Below are 20,822 nucleotides of genomic sequence, written 5' to 3' on the forward strand. Positions count from 1 at the left end.
AAAGGAAACAGTTTCCTCTGGCCACATGATCACCCACTACTAACACAGTATGTTCTTAGCAAATTCAGTCAACTTCTTTGGGGGCTGGTGCTTTATAACTTCTCTATGACCTCAAATGTGCCAATTTTAGGGCACCATCTTGGGTTTGCTTACAAAGTACGCTTCTCTTTTCAGGAGAGAAAACTATTTCCTAAACAAACATGGCCACACATTCTAAAGCAAATATAGAAGGTGTCCACCATGGTTTCATTCTTTTGAATACAGCTTTTGGCTTGCTTTATTTGCCTTATTTTCTATTTCATCATCTTTTTCATCCCTTCTCAAACTTCCAAAAGCTTTACATGATAGGTTTGGTTGTAGAATCTGGAACTAAATATTAGAATGTAAATTGGGAAGAATTTGTACTGAGAATGAGAGAAGAGTTACTTGAAAGCTATTTCTATACTCCAATAGTGGTTTTTTGCTTGTTTCTTTGTTTATTAATGCTTGTGGTACTGGACTATCTCTAGATTTTTGGTATCAACTAGTACCTAAAGTATTATTTTTTATCATGTATGAAGAGTCTTAATTTTGTATTCCTGGGAGCAATTTCTAGGTCAGTGCTTTCCATTCAGCAGCCAGCTTAGTTCCCACAAGTACTGAGATATCGATCCCCTCAGAGCACAGGGGCTTGTAACTTATTGCTTTCACTTGGGGCTTGGAGCGGCCTTATCTATTTTACACACCTATACCCCATTATTCAGAACAAACACGATCGTTTTCTATCTGTGCCATGATGTAAAGAGGTTGGGAAGCTCTGTTTTTAGGTACAACAAATGAGAAAACCACCAAGGTTGGGTTGGGGTGTGGAGCCCTAAGCAGCTGAGGGAAGAAGAAAGCTGTGAGGAACCATTGCTTAAAATACCTGCATCCCTTTGCAACGCTCCTTGCATGCCTCCCCCCTCCCAACAGAATGCTGATTATCCAGTTGTGTCACCTCCCTGTAAAGTAAGTGAATGATGGACATATTCAAGACTCCACTTACTTCTAGTGATGTTCATTAAGCCAGAAATCACCTGTAAAAGAAAAGGTTGTTAAGTCGTGGGCAAGTCTCAATCTCCAAATTTGATTTTTCCTTTATTTTATCATTATGTTCTTGACTTGTAACATTTTACTTGCTGTCCTTCTGTTTGTTTTAAATTATCCATCTTTTATAGCAAGTCTTTGGACATAAATTTTCAGCCTTACTTGTGGTGTCATTCAACTTAGCAATAAGTATTTTGCACTTGATGTGCAAAATACTTATTGCTAAGTTGTGATCAAGACAGATTCTCTAGCAGGCCATCACTCTGTGTTCTTTATAAAACCATGAATGTTGCTAGCAAATGTTACAAATCTGTTTGTGACCATTTCTCAGAAAAATTCAAACAAGACTCTCTCTCTCATACACACACACACACAGACACACACACACACACACACAATATCGAGTACTATTTTTTTTAGGTTTTCACATATTTCCCCAAAATGATAGTTACTATCCCGGTGACCTAGGGACCTAGATCATCATAAACTACTGAAGGGTAAGGGACTATGTCTTCTTTTCTTTTTAAACTTTCCATAAATATGCCCGGCACAGTCACCTACACTCCCACAACAATACACACTCATATTTAGAATATTCATCCAGACCTGTATGTAAGTTTGAATAGATCTATAGCTTGGAGAGGTGGTTAAGTTAATTCCCTCCTAAGTCTTCCTCTGAACTATCCTAAGATTTGTCCTGTAGCCAATCTATGTGTTTATCCTTTAAGAAAAATTATCAGTGATTAAAACAATTTATCTTTTTCTTCCTGTGCATTCAATTTAATAAACATATTTAATGAGCAAAAGATTTTGAGAACAGAGGGAAATATAAATATAAACAAGCCATGGTCCCTCCCCTCAAGAAACACAATCTAATGGAGAGACAGACACATAAAAAGTCTAATAAATGCTACTGTGTAGGTACAAAGGAGAACAGTGTATTATCACTTTCTGTCTCAGTGTAATAAAATGGCAAATGCTTCCTTTCAGCTTTATTAAGTTTTTCTAATGTGGATGAGGAATCTTTTTCTATTCCCTTAGGAAGGCAGGCTTCTATCCCTCATATACGTTCTTTTCCAAAAAGGACAAAGTTTCAGGCGACAGTGAGAATGTAAATCTCTACAGTATGGTCTAGAACAAATCATATCTGGGAGGGATGGTCACTAAGCTAGCTAAATTCTCGCTTTCCTCTTTCATCTGTCTTTGTCCTTCCTAGGGGCTGCCCCTTAGGAGTCAAAGTCAGAAATCAAGGGCATCTCTTCCTTCCTGGAGGGAGGGCACCAAAGCCTGATAACAAAGGCCTACTGTTCCACTTGAAGAGATTGATCTCAGGAAAGGAGAGAATAGAACAGTTAACCTTTAGCATCTCTTGAAATCTTTGCTTTAAAATAATTTGTATTTTAAACACCTTAACAAATGTACATACTTTTAGTGGACTTGCATATTCTAAATACTTATGTACCTATATATAAGGAAAAGATCACACTCTTGACTATTAATAAACACCCCCATGTTAGGAAGATGCTTTCTTTGTGTTTAAGAACAGAAGAGGACCCATTAGAGTTCAGTTAAAAATGCAACTTGAGCAGTACCTACGATAAAATTTTCTAGAAAGTAGAAAACTAAAGAGTGCCTAGAACTATGCAGTTACAGACCAACTCTCACACATACCATGTAGATGGACAGCTGAAATACCTATGTGGCCAATCCCCGCACCCTTCTCTAAGTGTTGACCATTGCAGCTGCCCTGGCAACATCTCTTAAGCACTAAGAAGTGGAAGCCATCTAAATTCCCACAAGTTATTCTGAAGGAGATTCTGAAGAGAAATAGCAGATATGGTTTTATACGCAACAAAACCCCTGAGTTTTTACTTGCTCTTTGAGGTTAAAATCAAGGATTGTCAAACTCAGGTTAGGATTAGCCTAGAGATGGGACAGCAACTGTATAATAAAGGGGGTTTCAAAAAGTATATGAGTTCAACCATGGTCTGGAAAATTAGCTGCCATTTGGTGATGAAAGGGTGGGTTTAACCTTGAGGCAATTTAGTGTCTTTGTGCAGCAACTTAGAAAATGGGAGTTTATTAAAACTATTTGCAATGGACTGTGTAGCACGCTTGAATTTGAAAATGAGATCATGCTTCTTAAATTCTTAATCAGAGGGATTCTGACCTACAGATATCACTTTGGGTATATTTCTTAAGATCAAGTTTGAAAGATATTGAAAAAAGCCCAGTATCTACATACATATGTATGGTCAGTGGTCAGTATGAGAGGCCTTTTTTTTTTTTTTTTCGCTCTGTTAAATTGAACTATCTGTTTATTTAGTCAACACCTCACCTTAATCCAGAAAGGACAGCTATCGAGTATGATGCCTCCCCCTTTTAAGTTTTTTAATAAAAATTACATATATGTAAGGTGTACAACATGATTTGATATACAAATACATAGTGAAATGATAACTACAGTCGATCTATTTAACATCTCATCTCCGTACATAGTTACCATTTTCTGTGTGGTGAGAGCATCTGAAATCTACTCTTTTAACAAATTTCCAGTATTCAATACAATATTGTTAACTATAGTCATCATGCATATTAGATCTCTAGACCTATTCATCATATGCCTTCCATGCAGAAGAGATCATCATTCCACTCAGCTTTTTTGATTTCCAAATACTTGTAGCTGAAAGCAATAAATGTCCTCATATTGGCAAGACTGGCTATTTGTGAACTATATGCTGAACTGTATGATAAACTAGAGAAAACTATGTAAAAGTTATGTCTGTAACTCTTTATGGTACATGATACAGCAGGGAATCACACAACCTCAAAAAAATTGAGAAGGGAAATCAATTGTTTAAAAAAATGAAGGAATCAAATTTAAATTCTCAATATATCGTGAGATGTGTTATAACTGTTTCAAATTCTTGTCTGAAGAATGAAGGGGTGTTGTAGAACTATTAAATATATTAGTGTCAGGTGGCCTCTTGGCCTGGTGGAGAGCTCAAGTTTGTCCAAAGTATGACCTACCAGTGAGAGAATTAGTATTAAAAAAAAATCACAGAAAAAGATAATCATTCTTTAGTTTAAGGCAGACCATTTAGTCTTCCTCCAAGCATCTGCTGCCTGATTTTAGAGATAAAAGAAATTAAAAGAAGCAGTCTCTTATTTATCATATGTCAAATTCAAAGGCATTACTGCTTGTGAAGACCCTATTATATTTTATTTGCCTATCTCAGAGAGATCTGCTGAACTGTCCTTAGTGCTTCATGTAGCTTTAAAGATTGGTCCTGCATCAGGTTATTCTAAAGGCTTCCTACCCTCAGAAACATAGATGTCTCAAATCCTGAAACTCACTGAAATATTGATATAAGAAGTTATTTTAGCATAAGCAAGAACACTGTAGTCAAATTTCTGTTTATTATCGTTTGCCTCCAAACTCTGCAAGTAGTAGAAAATAAGGTGTTTTACTGCATTTCAGAACTCTGTATGCACTCTTGGAAAAACAGAAATGTAATGGGCTTCTAGCATTTCAAGAACTCATTGTTAAGACTGTCAAAGGATTCAGTAAGGAATTCTAACTAGAACAGCAAGTCACTAGTGAGAAAGAAAAAAGCATCTCTAGTGAAATCTATGGCCAGTGGACTTTAAACCACACAAACAGCATATTTTATTCAGACCATTTGAAGTTAGACATACCCCAAAGACAACTATACAATAATAGCTTGTCTCCTACTTCCTGGGTGATGTTGTTTTTAGCTTTTAATTGTTAGGAGGGTGGATCAGGTGAAGGGTTTCACTACTACTTGAAAACTAGCTCTCCAGGAAGGGTGAAATCAAGTCCTATAGTGTGACCTTCCCTCATCTCCTCAGGGGAATTACATTTAAATATGGGCCAAAGGCTGGTCACAGGAAATGAGGCATTAATCATAGGATTTCAGAAAGTAGCCTTTTGGGAAGCTAGAGGACAGGACAGGTGTCTCCCTGGAGCCTCCAAAAAGTGCAATAGGTAGGTCTGCTTTCTCAGATTAGGCTGAAACTCCACGTCCTTATTACAAATTGTCTTGGAATCCTCATCTGGTTTGATCAGTTTATTATCCACTCCAGAATAACAAAGGAGGGTACACAGGAGTACTTGTATCAGGTAAAGTGAAATAATTGTTTCCTAAATAAAACTAATTTAAATTCTAGGTTAATTAGCTGCCTTGTTGGGGGGAGGGGGGAGAGGGACCACAGATTTGAAAGCTGTGTCTTTTTGGTTTTTGTTTTTTAATATTTGGGAAGATTTTCAAGCAATAACATATTAGGTATGCAATACTCTTGTCAGGTAGCGTGTGTTGGCTTTGGAAAGGTGAGAATCGTTACAGCAGGCTGCTTTCATTTATCAAGCTAAGCATGGACATGCCTTTTGAAGGGCACCTTTGATCATATGGTTAATTTAACATTTGGGCTGAAGAGCTCAACATCACCAGAGATGGATCTGAATTTTACAGAGTCCCCCTTATCCAAACTACAGCACGCTTACTGCTTTCTTCCTGCATTCCCCAGATAGCCTCCAGGACCAGAGACCAGCACGTCATTTTGTCCATTTTCATTGGTCTGGCCACACAAGGAACATCCTGTTTAAATCTCAAGTGCTCAAATTGCCATGTTGAAACCAACTATCAATTTTCTCCACATTTAATTCTCAGCTTCTTGTCATTTTTTCATTTTTCTGCGTTGGTTCCCATGGTAACAAGTCTGTTGGCAGAGAAAGTGTGACTCTGCTTTTAGCCTTCTGCACAGTACAAAATCCTTCCAGTGACCCTCAGGCAAGTGTCATACAAAAAGGCAGCAAGAGTACAGTTCCCTAGGTTAATGCCTCTAATCCCTTACACTACCACATGCACTTCCCACCCTATTCCCCAAACCAGGCCTGCTGACCCCAGGGAAGAAAGTCAGCATTCAAGGACACTGTCCAGAATCCCTTCACCTGTCCATACAAGTACTGAAAGGGCCAGGGCCCTATATCCAACTACAGAGGCAAGCAAGGATTGAACCTTTGGGTTCAGATGGCTTCCTGTTCTGTCAGTGACTTACCTGACATAAATGCATAATTAATGACAATGTCATCTGGGGGCAGATGGAGAAGCAACTTGCCCTCATTTTTCTATAAAATTTTCTCAGTATGCATCTGAGATGTATACAGCCCAGGAGATAGGTATGTCTTGAATTATCCTTAAATCAGTGTCTAGTGATAAGACAGTAGGGACACTTAAACAGATTTTTTTTCCTAATAAGTAAAGGGGTACGTGAGAGAGGGCCAGGGAGTCATCCCAGAAAACTGAGCTCCTGAAGAGGAAGAGATAAAGATTTAGTTAAGTGAAGAAGACATTGTACCTTGTGGCTGAATGTGAACCATGGAGCTTCAGTCGGCAGAATTCCAGGGTTTAAGTATGGAAATCTAAGGAAATGAAATAAAATGAAAGTTAAGGAAATGGGTGTGTAGGGAAAGGAGTTTTTAAGAGTGAATCATCTGCAGAAAGGGAGCCTGCAAATAAGAATGGCTTCATGCAGACTTTGGCCCAACTCTATCCACAAAATATTTTTCCAAGTAATGTTTATTACATATTTTCATTTGAATTTTAGAATTCCTTTGTGGCTTGACATTAAGTTATATGCCTAGCAACCCCAAATCTCCTATGTCCTCAATATTTAGAAAAAAGCAGGAACTGTTCATCAGAAATTAAACAGTCCTCATATTTGAATGTGCTTTTAACTTTTTTCTTTTAGAAAAGTTAATGAATTCAGGGGAATGAAAATAGATGTTAGAAATTGAAATATAGGTATCTAAGCTATAGTTTTAACTATAGCTTAGATACCTATAGAAAACTGTAAATGATTTCTTTTTTTGTTGGGTCTTAAAAAATATGTGATGCTTATGCACACTGAGTTTTAAAGTTAGCAGATTATATTGTATAAAGGTATTTTTGGCCCTTTAGAAATTATTTTCCTACATTAAGAAATGTTTTCTTATATTAAAAACTTTTTATTGTGACTCAGGTTTTATGTCTCTGTATAGACATACATAGGTGTTTTTCTTTGCACACTTGTTTTGCACATGTAAAGTAATGAGGTTAAATAATGCCCAGGTATGCAGGTCAACTGACCTTTATGATAGCTAGATTAGTGAAAGTATTTGATGAATGGGAAAAAAAAAAATCACATTATATTTCTTTGTATCTTTCTCTCCCTAATCCCCTTCCCTTATTTAGTCGGGAGATCTTATGTAATTTTTTGAATAGTCCACAGGAAAACCAAGATGAAACTCTCAGGCAGATAGAACATAAAGCAGTTCCCATATTTGCTATGGTAATTTATTTTCAGAATGTACTGCTAAAATAAATGTTATTTTCAATACTTGCAATCTTTCCACTCAGAGGACTCTTATTGGTCTTGAATGTGGAAAGGCATCTGTTCAGGGCAGAAAGGAATGTTTTATGTTAATTTTTACTCTAGAAAATTTGGTTTTAGCTTTGATGACACCTAGTGTCAATGGAATGCAATAAATGTTTAATACTGCTTTATGGTGTTTAGGCATTTCCCTTTAACATCCTCAACTACATTTTCCTCCTCAAAAATGCAAGCCTTAGTATTCACGAGAAAGATAATTGATAGATAAACCAGATATTTTTGTGTCAAGAGCCAATCAAGTTTCTCTCTGTACTCAGTGTATAGAAGGGACTAAAGGAAGCTTAAGGACAATGACACTGTCTTCATATGAAAGAGGAATTTTTTCCTAGTTGAAACATCAGAGGTAAAAATCTACTGAATTCTGTTTGTAAATTTCAAAGACCATCAAAAACAATCTTGCAAAAAGTAAGGTTTGCAGGTACTGTATTTTCATTTTTCCCACTTTATAACCAGCCAAGGGCATGACCCCACCCAGCTGTATATAAGTAAACCATAAATATGAACTATGGCCTCTTTTGATTCAGAGAAGAAATATTAAATTAACAGCAATTCTAAACAAAGATAGTGATTAAATTTTAATTGGTTTGTTAAGAATTAAAAAGAAACTAGATACTATGTTTTTAGGATTTTTAAGTATCCATGAAAATTCTCTCATTCCTAAACTATTTGATAATTGATTTCTTTTGACCTCAGTTATTTTGGGGCATAATCTTTTTATTACTGTATAATGAAGCTCTAATTCTACCTATTTATATTAATATTTTTCCATATGATAAACATATGCACACACACACAAATTTTCCATTTTTCATTTGAGGTCATATAATTCAGTTAGTGAAATATTTCACTCTTCTGTAAGTTTAAAAAAAAATCCTAAGCAGTGATGCAACATTGGGCCACTATTTCAGTAAAATGAAGACAGTCTCTAGACTCATATTCTCTTATGACATCTGACTTCTCTACCATATGTGCAGCTAAACAGTGACATCTTAAGGCCAAGTAACTAGAGCTCCTTTAGCCAGAGAAAGAACTTGAATTGGGATCTGTTTTCAAAGAAATTCCATTATATTATCAAGTAATTTTCAAGTTTACAATTTGCAATTGGTAGATCTTTGTAAGTGCTTCTTTATTTATGACTTCTTTTGCAGTCTTTGTGAACATTTTAATGTGCACTAGAGTAAACACTAACATTTTACAGACATACTGTATATTAATGCATGCATTTCACTGCATAGTTTATTGACACTACCCTTGTAAAGCTTTTATGGAAGAAACAACAAGCCACAGTGGTATAGCAAAAGAGGCTTAATCTTTATAAATTGGGGCCTTTTCTGTCTCTTTGCTAGCTTAGGTGGCTGTATACAAATTCGGGTGGGAGGGGGCTGGAAACACCTCTTACCATTTAAGGTTTTCTACGTGGGTGAACTCTAGCCAATTCAAAACAAATTGCTTACTTTAATAACAAATTTTACCATTTTATAAAAAGTTAAATCATGACATGTTTAATTGAAATGGCTGTATTGTAATTAATATTTTGAGATAATCGTGATTTTGAGCTCAAATTATATACAAAAATTGTCATTTTTGTATGTGTTAAAAAAGAATTTACTGTATCACAATTAACAGTACTTTTTAGTTGAATTACATATTGATGTAAATAAAAACTGAATGAAGACATATTTACTACTTTATTAACATAGATTGTGAATGTAGTTAATGGTTTTTTGCAGTATGAGACCATGACAACCTTGAAAGCTGCTTCATTTTATGTGCAAAGAAGTCCTATGAATCTATATTTTAAATTTACTGAATCAGTGAAATTACTTTGTCAGTTAATTTGCAAATGCAAGCTGTACTCTCCAGTTTTATTTTACGTATTGACACTAATCAGTAAAGGTGTACAATGTGATTAGAATGCATTTTGAAGATGCTTTCTGTACAGATACAAAACACAGGGACTAAAATAATGCTGTGCAGTGTATAGCAGAGCCATTTTTCGGCTTTGGTGTACTCAACTTTTTCAGTATTTAAAAAAGTGTTTTGAATAACATAAAAGTCTCTTTATTGTATAAATAATAAAATGTCACCTTATTGTAAAATGTCTTTTGTTTAATACCGAAGCAGATTTCTTAGGCAGCCACAGAGTTGTTGTATGAAAAGGGCATGTTTCTTTTAAACCAAAAACATAAACATTGTAATCAATATTTGAAAAATGTAACTTTTTAATGAACACGTAGTATTTATCTTTATTAGCAATGATTTTTTTCATAATATGAGCATGTCTCAATCATCCAAAAGCTATCTATCCATCCATCCACCTGTCTATCTATCTACCTACCTACGTCCTACGTACCTATCCATCCATCTATTTATATAAACTAATATACATTCTATTGATTAGTTACTTAATAGAATCACATAGTATGTTTTATAATGACTGACTAGCCTATTTACTTCTGATATTTTTGGTATAAATGTTTATATTTGATTTTTATCAAATATAACAAATTCCCTTTTAGAAAATTACCACATGACTACAAGCAAATTTAAAAATTAAGACCCTGGAAATTAAAAAAAGGCACAGGATGGATTAGAACACATCAACAGAGTAATTATATATACAAATACCTGCTTAGTAAGTATTTAAACAAAATACATTTCAAGATTTCTATGTAGTATATGCTATTATTTTCTGTTGCTGTTATCCATAAAAATTAATAAAATTTCAGTACTTTTTTTAAAGAACAAAAGGTATTTTTTAAATGCTCACACTCTGAGGGAAAAATATGCAGATTCAGTTTCTTTAAATTTGTTGAATCTAGAAGTACTAGATTACTGTATGGAAACTTAACACTAAAACATCTTAAAAAAAAACAAAACCCAGAATTGTTTTGCAATTCTTAAATTCAGAATTGTGACAGCAATTATAACAACACTTTTACTATTCTCTCCACCAATAACCATATCTTATGTAGCATTTCTGTGACATTAGAAACCCCGACAAAATGATTTTATGAAACATGTAAAAAAGGTTAGAAAAAACATTTCAACTATATAAACAAAAACAAGCCAGTAAATATTAATTTGAAACTTATACTGACACCAACCACATCATAAAAGTCCTATTATGGATAATGAAAAGTCTTATTATTTTCTAAATGCCAAAGAACAGTATTAAACAAAATTCAATTCAATTTTATATCCAATAAAAAGGTAGAAATTGGATGGTCATATTCAAGTCAATTGGTCATAATATACGTAACACAAACAGAAATGGGAAAAAAAAACCCACCTCTACAACAATGCTTTGTCATTATAAAAATATTGAACTGTGATAAATAAAAATTCACTTCTGAAGAAACTGTTTGCTGTGTTATAAGGGAATGAAAGTGAGGATAAATCTTATGCAAAACATTCAGAGCAAATGTATGAACACTATACGTAGTTACACCATTATAAATGTACATGATACCTTAGAAATATGTTAGTTATCAATCTAAGAACTCTAAGAATTAACATGACCAAGATTATGTAACAACTCCAACTTAAGTAGGAATTCGGTCTCTCAAATATTCCAGAATAGCAGCTGTTCCTTTCATTAATATGGCTGCTCGAGGAACGCGGAACGGATTTCCATCTAGTAGCAATGTCCTAAACAAAGGAGAGAAATTAAGAATTTAAAACATTTTCCATTAGGGAGGCTTTTCTTCTAATTTCATTTGCTATTTTATAAGTAAAATTTGTGTGTTTTTAAAAATTTGTCCCTTTTCAAATCTAAGCATTAAAACAACTGGAATTTTAACTACAATAATGACTGAAACAACATTAAATGAATACTTATTATGTGAAAGGTATTGTTCTAAGTAACTTACATTCACTGACTCTCTTCATTATCTTAACAACCCTGTGATGTAGGCACCATTAATATTTCTATTTCATAGATAATGAAACGCAAGTTCAGGAAGGTAAGAAAGGCTTGTCCAAGATCACACAGCTATTAAACAGAAGAGCTGCGATATGAACCATCATTTTACCCATCACCTTCTCAATCCTATAATGACCATATACTAAATGGGTGAATTATATTTATACAAGTGTTAGAATGAGCAAACTGACAAATACTCATACCAAAGACTATAACATAGTCGATATATCCTTTTCCACACTGGGAACATTAACACGTCTGCCCTCATACTCCTTCCCTTGACCAGACACATATATAAAATCTATTTTAAATGTTCTGAAATGAGGTTCAGTTTAAGATCTAAGTGCTGGTTGATTTGTTTCTTTATTTAATTAATGAAATATCTTAAATTATAAGATAGAGACTTTTATATTAATTTTCATTAACTTTAAGTTTATGTAAATAAAAGTCAAAGGATTCACAACATATTATACCACAGATCTAAATTATATCTTCAAATATTCCTGTACCTTGGGAATTATTTTAAAGAATGATTTTCTTAATTTATAGAAAAAAAGTTAATTACAGTCAATCTTCATTACTCAAACAGACTCCAAATTTGCTAATTTGCCTATTCACTAAAATTTAGCAGTAACCCCCAAATCAATATATGTGGCATTTTGAAGGTCATTTTGGACATGCACAGAGCAGCAAAAAATTTGAGTCACTTGACAGGCACATTCCCAACTGAGCTCAAACAAGGTGACACTCTGCCTTTTTTGTTTCAGTTCCCATACTGTAAACAAATGTTCCTTCCATGGTCTATTCAGTGCAACATTTTTTGTATTATTGTACCTTTTCTTGGTGATTTCACTGTTTAATATGGCCTGCAAGCGTAATGCTGAAGTGTTGTCTAGTTTTTCTAAGCACAAGAAGGATGTCATGTATCTTACACAGAAGATACGTATGTTAGATAAGCTTCATTCAGGCATAAATCACAGTGCTGTTTGGCCATAGCTCAATATTAATGAATCAACAATATTAAATAAGGCATCTTAATACAGAAACACACATAACACAAGGTTATATGTTGACTGGCTGATGAAAACATGACCAGAGGCTTGAAAGAGCCTAACTCTGTTATTTCCCCTAGAGAGTAATGGTTTAGTATTTACTAATTTGGTGTTCACGGAGACTTTATAGAATACAACTATTGCACATAACAATAATCAACTTACTTGTCTTCTATAATTCAGTATTGTGAGGTACCAGAGAAAGATACTAGTGCCACTCTAGTAAAGTAAAATATGCTAAACCATCATATGCAGTTTTCAATAATTAAATTTTTCTGACACATTCTGTTAACTACTGGGCTTTCTGTTCATGTCTCAAATTCCCTTTACATTCACTTAACAAGCACTTATTAGGTGCTTACTATGGTCTAGGCACTGGGGTAACTCTTCCAAAGGAGGACAAAGAAATGGTATAAATGAGTCCAAATAAAGCAGGATGGGAAATCAGAGAAGGGACTAACTCTGCCTGGAATATCGGAAAGGTTTTCAAAGGTGATAATTAGGTTGATTACTGATAAAAGCAGGGTAAAGGCACTTGAGGCTGAGGTAACAGCAAACACAGAGTAAGAAAGACCATGCTGGCCTTGAAAAAATGGTAGTAGTCTGTAATCAGATATTGAAATAACTTATATGCACACCTAAGGAATTTGTATTTCCTTGACATTTTTATGCAGTAGAGTTTCAGATTATACACATACATAGTGACGAGAAAAGTATCACTAGAAACAATCAATTGCTGTATTTACACATATACATACTGTATAAAAAAAACTAAAAAATATATTTGGTAACATTTGAAAAACAGAATTGGGATTCGGAGTTTTGTTACCTGTTATTTTTAATGGGACATTAAATTTTTTATTTCAACTTGCCTGCAAGAGTACCTCAAAAAACAAAAACAAAACAAAACAAAAAAATAACCCTTCAACAAATCGAATGGAAAAACTTAGTAGAATGGTGCATTTACCTTAAGTTCACACAATTACCGAGCTCTGGTGGAATTTGTAGGAGGTCATTATTTTGAAGGTCCAATGTAATCAGATTTTCCATTGTCTTCATTTTCTGAGGGTCCACAGATCCAACCTGATTATTACTAATCAAAATTGTTTCAAGTGTGGGAATTCGATACAGAACTTCAGGTAGTATTTTGAACCTATAAGAATATGAACAGAACACCTAAATATATTAGAATCAGAAGCAAAATCATTCCCTCAAATAGATGGTCCTAAGTTTGATACCATGAGATAAAGTTTTCTTAATGTAAGTTTTTAATATTTGGTATAAGTTCTGGATTTAAATTTTTCAGAAAAAAATTTTAAACTGGATTAATTCTGGAAACCTTGAAATTTATGTTAAGTGGACACACTTGTAACAGTTTCTATTTAATGTATAAAATCAAACAAAAGTTTGGAGTAAATTCTCCTATGTTTTTCTTTTCTCATTCAGGAGACAAGGAAATCTTCCTGAAATGCTCTCAGTATAATGCCTCCATGTAGGTTTTCTTCCTTAGTTCACTTTTACTTCTTATGAAAGAGAATCACTGCCAATATCTTAAGTAAAAGTTAGAGATTTATACTTTGCTTTGACTTAAGCTTCGAAACTGACTAGTTTTGTCATTTTTTCAACAACCAAAAATACACTCATTTTGGTTGTTGAAAAAATGACAAAACTACTATAGGCTGCTGGCTTTCTCACCCAAAGCAGCCCTGAAGATGCCACAAGAGAGATGGGAAAGCTTATGGCTCTCAGAGCAATTCTCAGTAATTAACACAAAATCCCTGAGGATCTTTTGGGGGACAGAAGCTAGTTTGGTTTTAGTGTGAGGCAAACTGCTGCCTCAACTAGAAAAGACAAGGATGAGCTGAAAGAAAGCTTTATAGTTGGACTTTTCACTTCCCCATACTGCCCTTCCTTTGCTGCCTTGATGTTTAAAAAAAAAAGCAATAATGAACAGTAAACTCAAGGCACCTTTGAAATTAGAGGGATCGGAGAATCAATAACAAGGAGTACAGATGGACCAAACCACCCTAAATAGTATGTCCTCTTTTTCCCCCGCACAACCCATAAACAAGGTAATTAAAAAAGATGTAGCTCACCAGTTAACACAGAAGTTAGGGTTAGGTTTTGCCAGCTCCCCAAAAGACATTAATTAACAATGCAATTGATAGCTCAATAGAGAATCGATAGTTCAATTCAAAAATAAAAATTAGAAGAAATCTGAGAAGTGCATATATTTTAAAATAATGACAACAGTGGTATAACCTACACATGAGAAAACACAAATAATAGAGTAGACGGAACAAAAACTTAAATAGGCAATATTTTAACATCACTGTGCCTTAGGTTCCTCATCTGTAAATGAGGAATAATAATAGTACTAAACTTATATACTTGAAGACCTTGGTATAGTATCTCTAATATATTAAATGATAGCTACTAATATTTATATTAACTTGTTACCAGAATCAACTTTCACCATAGGAAACAATATGACATAGTTGTTAAGAGCCCAACTTCTAGAGTCAAAACACCTGGGCTCAAACCCCAGCTCTATAATCTATGTGAACCTTAAGTGAGTTACTTAATTCCTAATCCTCGATTTCTAAATGGACATAATAACAGAACCTACCATGTAGGGCTTTTGTGAGAATTAAATGAGGTAATACATGTAAAGTACTTGGTCCGGAGTCAGCAGATAATAAATATTAATAAATAAGCTCCCAATAAATACTAGCTATTCTTAATTATTAGTAGTATCTTCATAGTGTTTACAGAATAAAATCTAAATTTCACTGGGCATAAAAAGCTCTTAAAGGGCTGGCTACTGCTTACACACCCAACTTCATTTGTGACTTCCACTCTTCTACTTTCCCACTTTATGGTCCTAGCCATATTGAACTTCTTGACGTGTCCCATCATTTTCTCACATCCTTGTGCCTTAGTATATGCTATTTGCTCTACACGGGATGCCATATCCCTGTGTGTCTGGCAAATGTCTATGTTCCAAGCCTCAGTTTCAGAGCTACCTCCTCTACCTTCAAGTAATCTCTGGAAACACTTATGTCTATGCACTGTGCTTCCACTACAGTGATTAGAATTATTTATTTGCATATTTGTCTTCCTACTAGCTTACAGGTTTCTTAAAATGGTTAAAAGAAACAAAAAATCTACTAGACATCAGTTGTGAAAATTCTAAAAAAGCAACATCACTTTTAATTCTAAGTAGAACTAAGTGAAAATAAACCTGGATATTTAAATAAAGAAAACATATAGGGCCTTTTCGTTTATTTGGTTCTTTTAGTTGTATTCTCTAGTAAGACCTACAAATTTTCCACAGAAAATTGTTATTCAGATTTGTCTGTTCTGTTTCTTACCTATTAAAGGAAAGGTTGATTGTTTGTAGTCTTATCAATGATTCCATTTCTTCAGGCAAAGAATTTAAAAAATTATTCCTAAATTAGAGAGAAAAAAGATGACTTACAAAGTTTGAAAATCCGTACAACTTTAGTTTATAATTAAAATGTTGACCAGACAAAAATTTATGTAGCTCAGTTTGTCAATTCTTGATTTCATTAAGGCTGTGTCCTGAGAATTCTGAATCGGTCAGCTGCTTCAAGTATTTGATTAATGTGCCAAATCCTAATGGCAATGTGCAACCAACTGATACTGCAGTTAACTCTTTAATAATAGATTTAACAGGGTAAACACTGTAAACTAATTCCTTATCTCCTTCAAACTGCAATCAACAATACTTTCCACAGCCAGAGCCCTTTCGGTTATGCTTATAAATACTACATTATTTGATATCACAAGTATTATAAATATTTGATTAATAGAAATATTTCACAAATAGACATTAAATTCTACTCCAAGAACAACTGAAAAATTACATGAAAAAGGTGAAACAGGAAACTAAAGAGATTCTATATATTTAGAAACTTGGTGCTTTCTACTACATAAGTATTAAGTAAGTCCATTTCTACTCTAAGTTTAGAATTTCAATTTGCACAGTGTGTAATTTTTTAAGATCTTACAATAAAACACAGCAGTAAAGCGAATCTCATTTACTACTGAAAAGATCTAGGAACAATTTTAGAAGAAAGGTTAACAAGAAGGTAGAAGCACTCTAGAGGCCGTATAAGTACTAATAATAGAAAATATTTGTGAAAAAGTTATATCCAACTAGATGGTTATCTATCACAATTGAATAATTTTCTCTAACCTATATCTTTGCATTCAGAAGTCAAGCCTAATATATGAGTCACACTTTCTCAACTCAACATATGTTGTTTTTTCTTTTCTCTGTACTTTTCTCCAGTTATTGCCTTTATTAATTTGTGCTGAATAACACAATGATGGTTTCTATCTTTTCCTGGAGTCTTATACCTACTGATAGCAAACATAAAGGCGTATTTTAGTCACTTAATTAGAAATTTCCAGGTATAGTTATAGACAGAGGCATGAGCGCGTACACATACACACACGCACACACACGCACACACACACACACACACACACACACACGAGAATGGGATGAAAAATAAAGTGAGCACCAATGGAGGCAGGAATTTATTCTCATTGTTCTATTAATACTGAACTAAAATGAGGTTTTAAACTGTTTTGCCAGTGTAATTGCCCCTGGAAAACAGAAGCAATTCCGCATTTAGCAGGAGCAGAGTTATTAGTATATTTGCTTTAATCCCATAAAAAAAATTTTGTCTCTACAGGAAGAATAAATCTTCAAACAGATATAAATAGCTTATTGTAATTTATTGTTTGAGCAAAGCAAGAGCAGCTAAAAATAACAACACATGAACAGTAAGAAGCCCAGGTAATAGAAACATATTTTACAAATTAAGTTTTAAAGCCCAAGAAAATAAATGACTGTCTAACCCTGAAATACCTATTATTACCCCCAAAAAACTGTGACACTTCTGATCCTGTCACTTCAACTTAGGACATATTTAAACTAAACTTCCTATTACCTCTGTAGAGCCTTAAATAGTTTCTTTTCTTTTTATTGCCACTCATAGTGTTCTTTTTCTTTATTTCTTGCCTTGCATGGTTAATATAATATTTTGAAACCAAACAGGTTCTTTTTGAGAGAAGTCATGCTAGCTGCTGTGCCAGCATAGGGTTTTGACGGTTTTATGCTAAAAAAGAAACAATGTGAAGCAAACACTTTCCATGTGCTATCTGTAATTTTGCCTAAGCATGAATCTAAATAATGTATTAATATTTTCTAATATTTTAAGTAATTTTGTCTTGTCACATAACTTGTAAATTACCTTCAGATGACATCTGATTAAAATATTTCCTAAATGCTTAATTACAGATTTCTCCTAAAATGTTATTAATAAACTAAAGACCAATTTCTTTTCTTAGAAAAACATGAGGGAAAGGGCAAAAGTTAGGTAAAACACAAAGATAAGTTATTATTAAAAAAGGGAAGCAAGGCTTCCCCAGTGGTACAGTGGTTAAGAATCTGCCTGCCAGTGCAGGGAACACAGGTTCAAGTCCAGGTCCGGGAAGATCCCACATGCTGCAGAGCAACTAAGCCCGTGGGCCACACTACTGAGCCTGCACTCTAGAGCTCACGAGTCACAACTATTGAAGCCCACGCGCCTGTCTCCACAACGAGAAGCCACCGCAATGAGAAGCCCACACACCGTAACAAAGAGTAGCCCCCACTCGCCACAACTAGAGAAAGCCCACACACAGCAACGAAGACCCAATGCAGCCAAAAATAAATAAATAAAATAAATAAATAAAAAATAATTTTTTAAAAAGGGAAGCAACAGTATCAATAAATACCTGAGATCTATAAAGGTTAATTTTTGAAGCATACATAATTCCAAGGATATAAAGGAAAGCTTATTAAAACTGAGATTGACATCAGAAACCATTTCTTTCAGTTCCATAATCCTGAAACAAAAATAATTTTTAAATGTTAATACTATTTGAATTCACTGTCAGAACTTCAAAACTACAAGCAGACTATAGAGGAAAAAAATCTTACATTATTTTTGCTAATTAAGATTTTTGTAACTGTTACTTTTCTCATAAAAATTGCAATCAGTTTGGATGTGTAACTGATAAAAATAGGTTTTTAAAAATAGCCATAATATTATCTGTCCAAGAATTTCTATTTGACCTTAAATGTAGATTGAAGTTTAAGAAACCATTCAGTTTATATTTAAACCAATTATGGACAAAAAAAATTCAATCTAGGCAATGTTTATACTATATCTGTGACTTGAATCCATAAAATAAATTGTCAGACATATATTCTGTAACATCGTAGTTATTGTTTTAGACTCCATAATATAAAACCATCTAAGTACCAGAAGTATCTGATACATCAAAATGCTTTTTAAATATGATATAGCAACATTTTAAAAGTATAGTATCTCTTATCTAAATTATCATTTAATCATGATTGCAAGAAAACAGTAAGTTAATTCCTAGGTTTGCTAAGTGTTACTACTAAGCAACTTAAGCCAAATACTTAGAGAGGAAGAATTAAATACTTCTAAGTAAACCTGATCAAACTTAGTAGTTTGAAAGTACGATATTAATTTAAGAACAAGAGATGTTACATATGATTTGCCAAAAAACAAAAGTTAAACTGTAAATCATTTTTGTCTATCATATTAGCAAAGAAAAAAAAAAGAAAGAAAGAATATCAAATGCTGTGCTAAAGAAGATTAAAAGTGAAAGATACCATCATCAAAGATACCATGAGTCTGGATATGTAACTGATAAAACTTTTTTGGAAAGCTTTTGGACTTACGTATCAAGAGCCATACTCTGATTTAGTAATTCTTCTGAAAATTTGGTTTAGAGATACAATGTTTTATTTACAATCAAGCTTATGGTATATAGATAAATTACATTTTTAAAGTATTGTTTACAACATGGGAAAATGTTTATGACAAATAAACCAGTCAAGATACGAATTATATGTATAATTCTAAATGGGTAGCAGCTTGAAATAAAATATGCCAGGAAGTCAATAGAATAAATCAGTGATGAGACCATAAATTACTTGTCTCTTCATTTAGTCCAATATTTTATAAATAAGTATTATTTTTGCAATCAATTTTGTGGCTTGTGAAAAAAAACATGACGAAATAACTGTGGTAACAGAATAGCATACGGTTTTGCATAAAAATAATCAGACTGTGGGATAAAATGAGAAAGTAAGCAATAACATAATATCTTTTAACTCCTTCCATCTTCATCCCCAATCAGCTTGTTTGATCTAGGATCCCTAAGGTAAACTTGTCCTATCTAAGAGCCAATCTAAATGTTCAACTATTCTATCAAATACCTTCTGAACACTTTAAACAAGAGAGAAAAAGAAGTTGAACTAGATCTCCTTTCTCAGTAGAATCTCTTAAAGTTATCATCTTTCAAGATCTACATTCCTCAAACTATTCTCTGTAAATAGAAAGTAAGTAATAGTTCGTCTGACTTTTTAAAAATTTTAAGCCATCTAAAAAAATTTTGGGCAGTCAGATGAAATTTCCCCAATATATCATCTTTTTTTTTTTTCTTTTTTTTTAAGTATTTAAGTATTTATTAAGTGCTAGGCACTGGTTAAATGCTTTAAGTGGATATGTCATTTAATTTAATTCTTATAAATAGGTCTATTATTATCTCTACTTCACAACTGAGGAAACTAAGAGAAGCTAGTTAACCTGCCCAAAGCCACAAAGCTCATAGATCTGGGATATAGATACAAGCAACTGACTCTATTGCCCAAATTCTTTATGATTACTCTATCCTGTCTCCCATACTGCTATTTTAATTGCAAGGCTATTTGTCAACTTTCTTTGGGTATATAGTTAATGGCAAGATAACAAGCATTTTTAGAAGTTCAACACTATACTAAACTAATATTCTCTCAAAACCTAAAGATTGTGCTATAATTAACATCCAGAGAGATGTATTAAACAGTACAAAGTACAATGCAAATGATTTCTAATGTTTGTAAATGAAGAATCCTTTTCTAGGAGGAAAATGTTAACAGAGTTGTCAATTTTGCTTTTACTATCAGTGGAAAAATTCACTGGCTTGGCAATTCATTAACATAAAGCCCCAAATTCCTATTAATCTACATGAAATTGGCTTTAGATGATCTCTTAAAACTTTCCTCTGATATTTCACTATATAGGAAAAAAGTATTTTTAATAATTCTAATATCTATTTTCCAAGTTTAAAATGTAAATGAAAAAGAAAGTTTTAACCTATCTATCTCTCAAAACCAATGTTAAAAGTGTCTCAGAGAATACTTAAGTAAATTTTACCAAATCCCTCAAATA

At 33.5% G+C, this 20,822-nt stretch overlaps 1 protein-coding gene across 1 annotated transcript in view; it reads right to left on the reverse strand.

Moving 5' to 3' along the window:
- Nucleotides 1–9,718: 9,718 nt before the first annotated feature.
- LRRC40 (leucine rich repeat containing 40) overlaps nucleotides 9,719–20,822 on the reverse strand; it is a 54,085-nt gene continuing 42,981 nt past the window's right edge. The window contains exons 12-15 of the mRNA XM_024734621.1: nucleotides 18,310–18,420; nucleotides 15,870–15,947; nucleotides 13,463–13,648; nucleotides 9,719–11,169 (exon numbers count right to left, since the gene is read on the reverse strand). Coding sequence (XP_024590389.1) covers nucleotides 11,064–11,169; nucleotides 13,463–13,648; nucleotides 15,870–15,947; nucleotides 18,310–18,420 — 481 coding nt within the window. The 3' untranslated portion in view covers nucleotides 9,719–11,063. The remainder of the gene's footprint in view (nucleotides 11,170–13,462; nucleotides 13,649–15,869; nucleotides 15,948–18,309; nucleotides 18,421–20,822) is intronic.

The sequence above is a fragment of the Neophocaena asiaeorientalis genome, unplaced genomic scaffold, assembly GCF_003031525.2.
Source record: "Neophocaena asiaeorientalis asiaeorientalis breed wild unplaced genomic scaffold, Neophocaena_asiaeorientalis_V1.1 scaffold15, whole genome shotgun sequence".
NCBI lineage: Eukaryota > Metazoa > Chordata > Mammalia > Artiodactyla > Phocoenidae > Neophocaena > Neophocaena asiaeorientalis.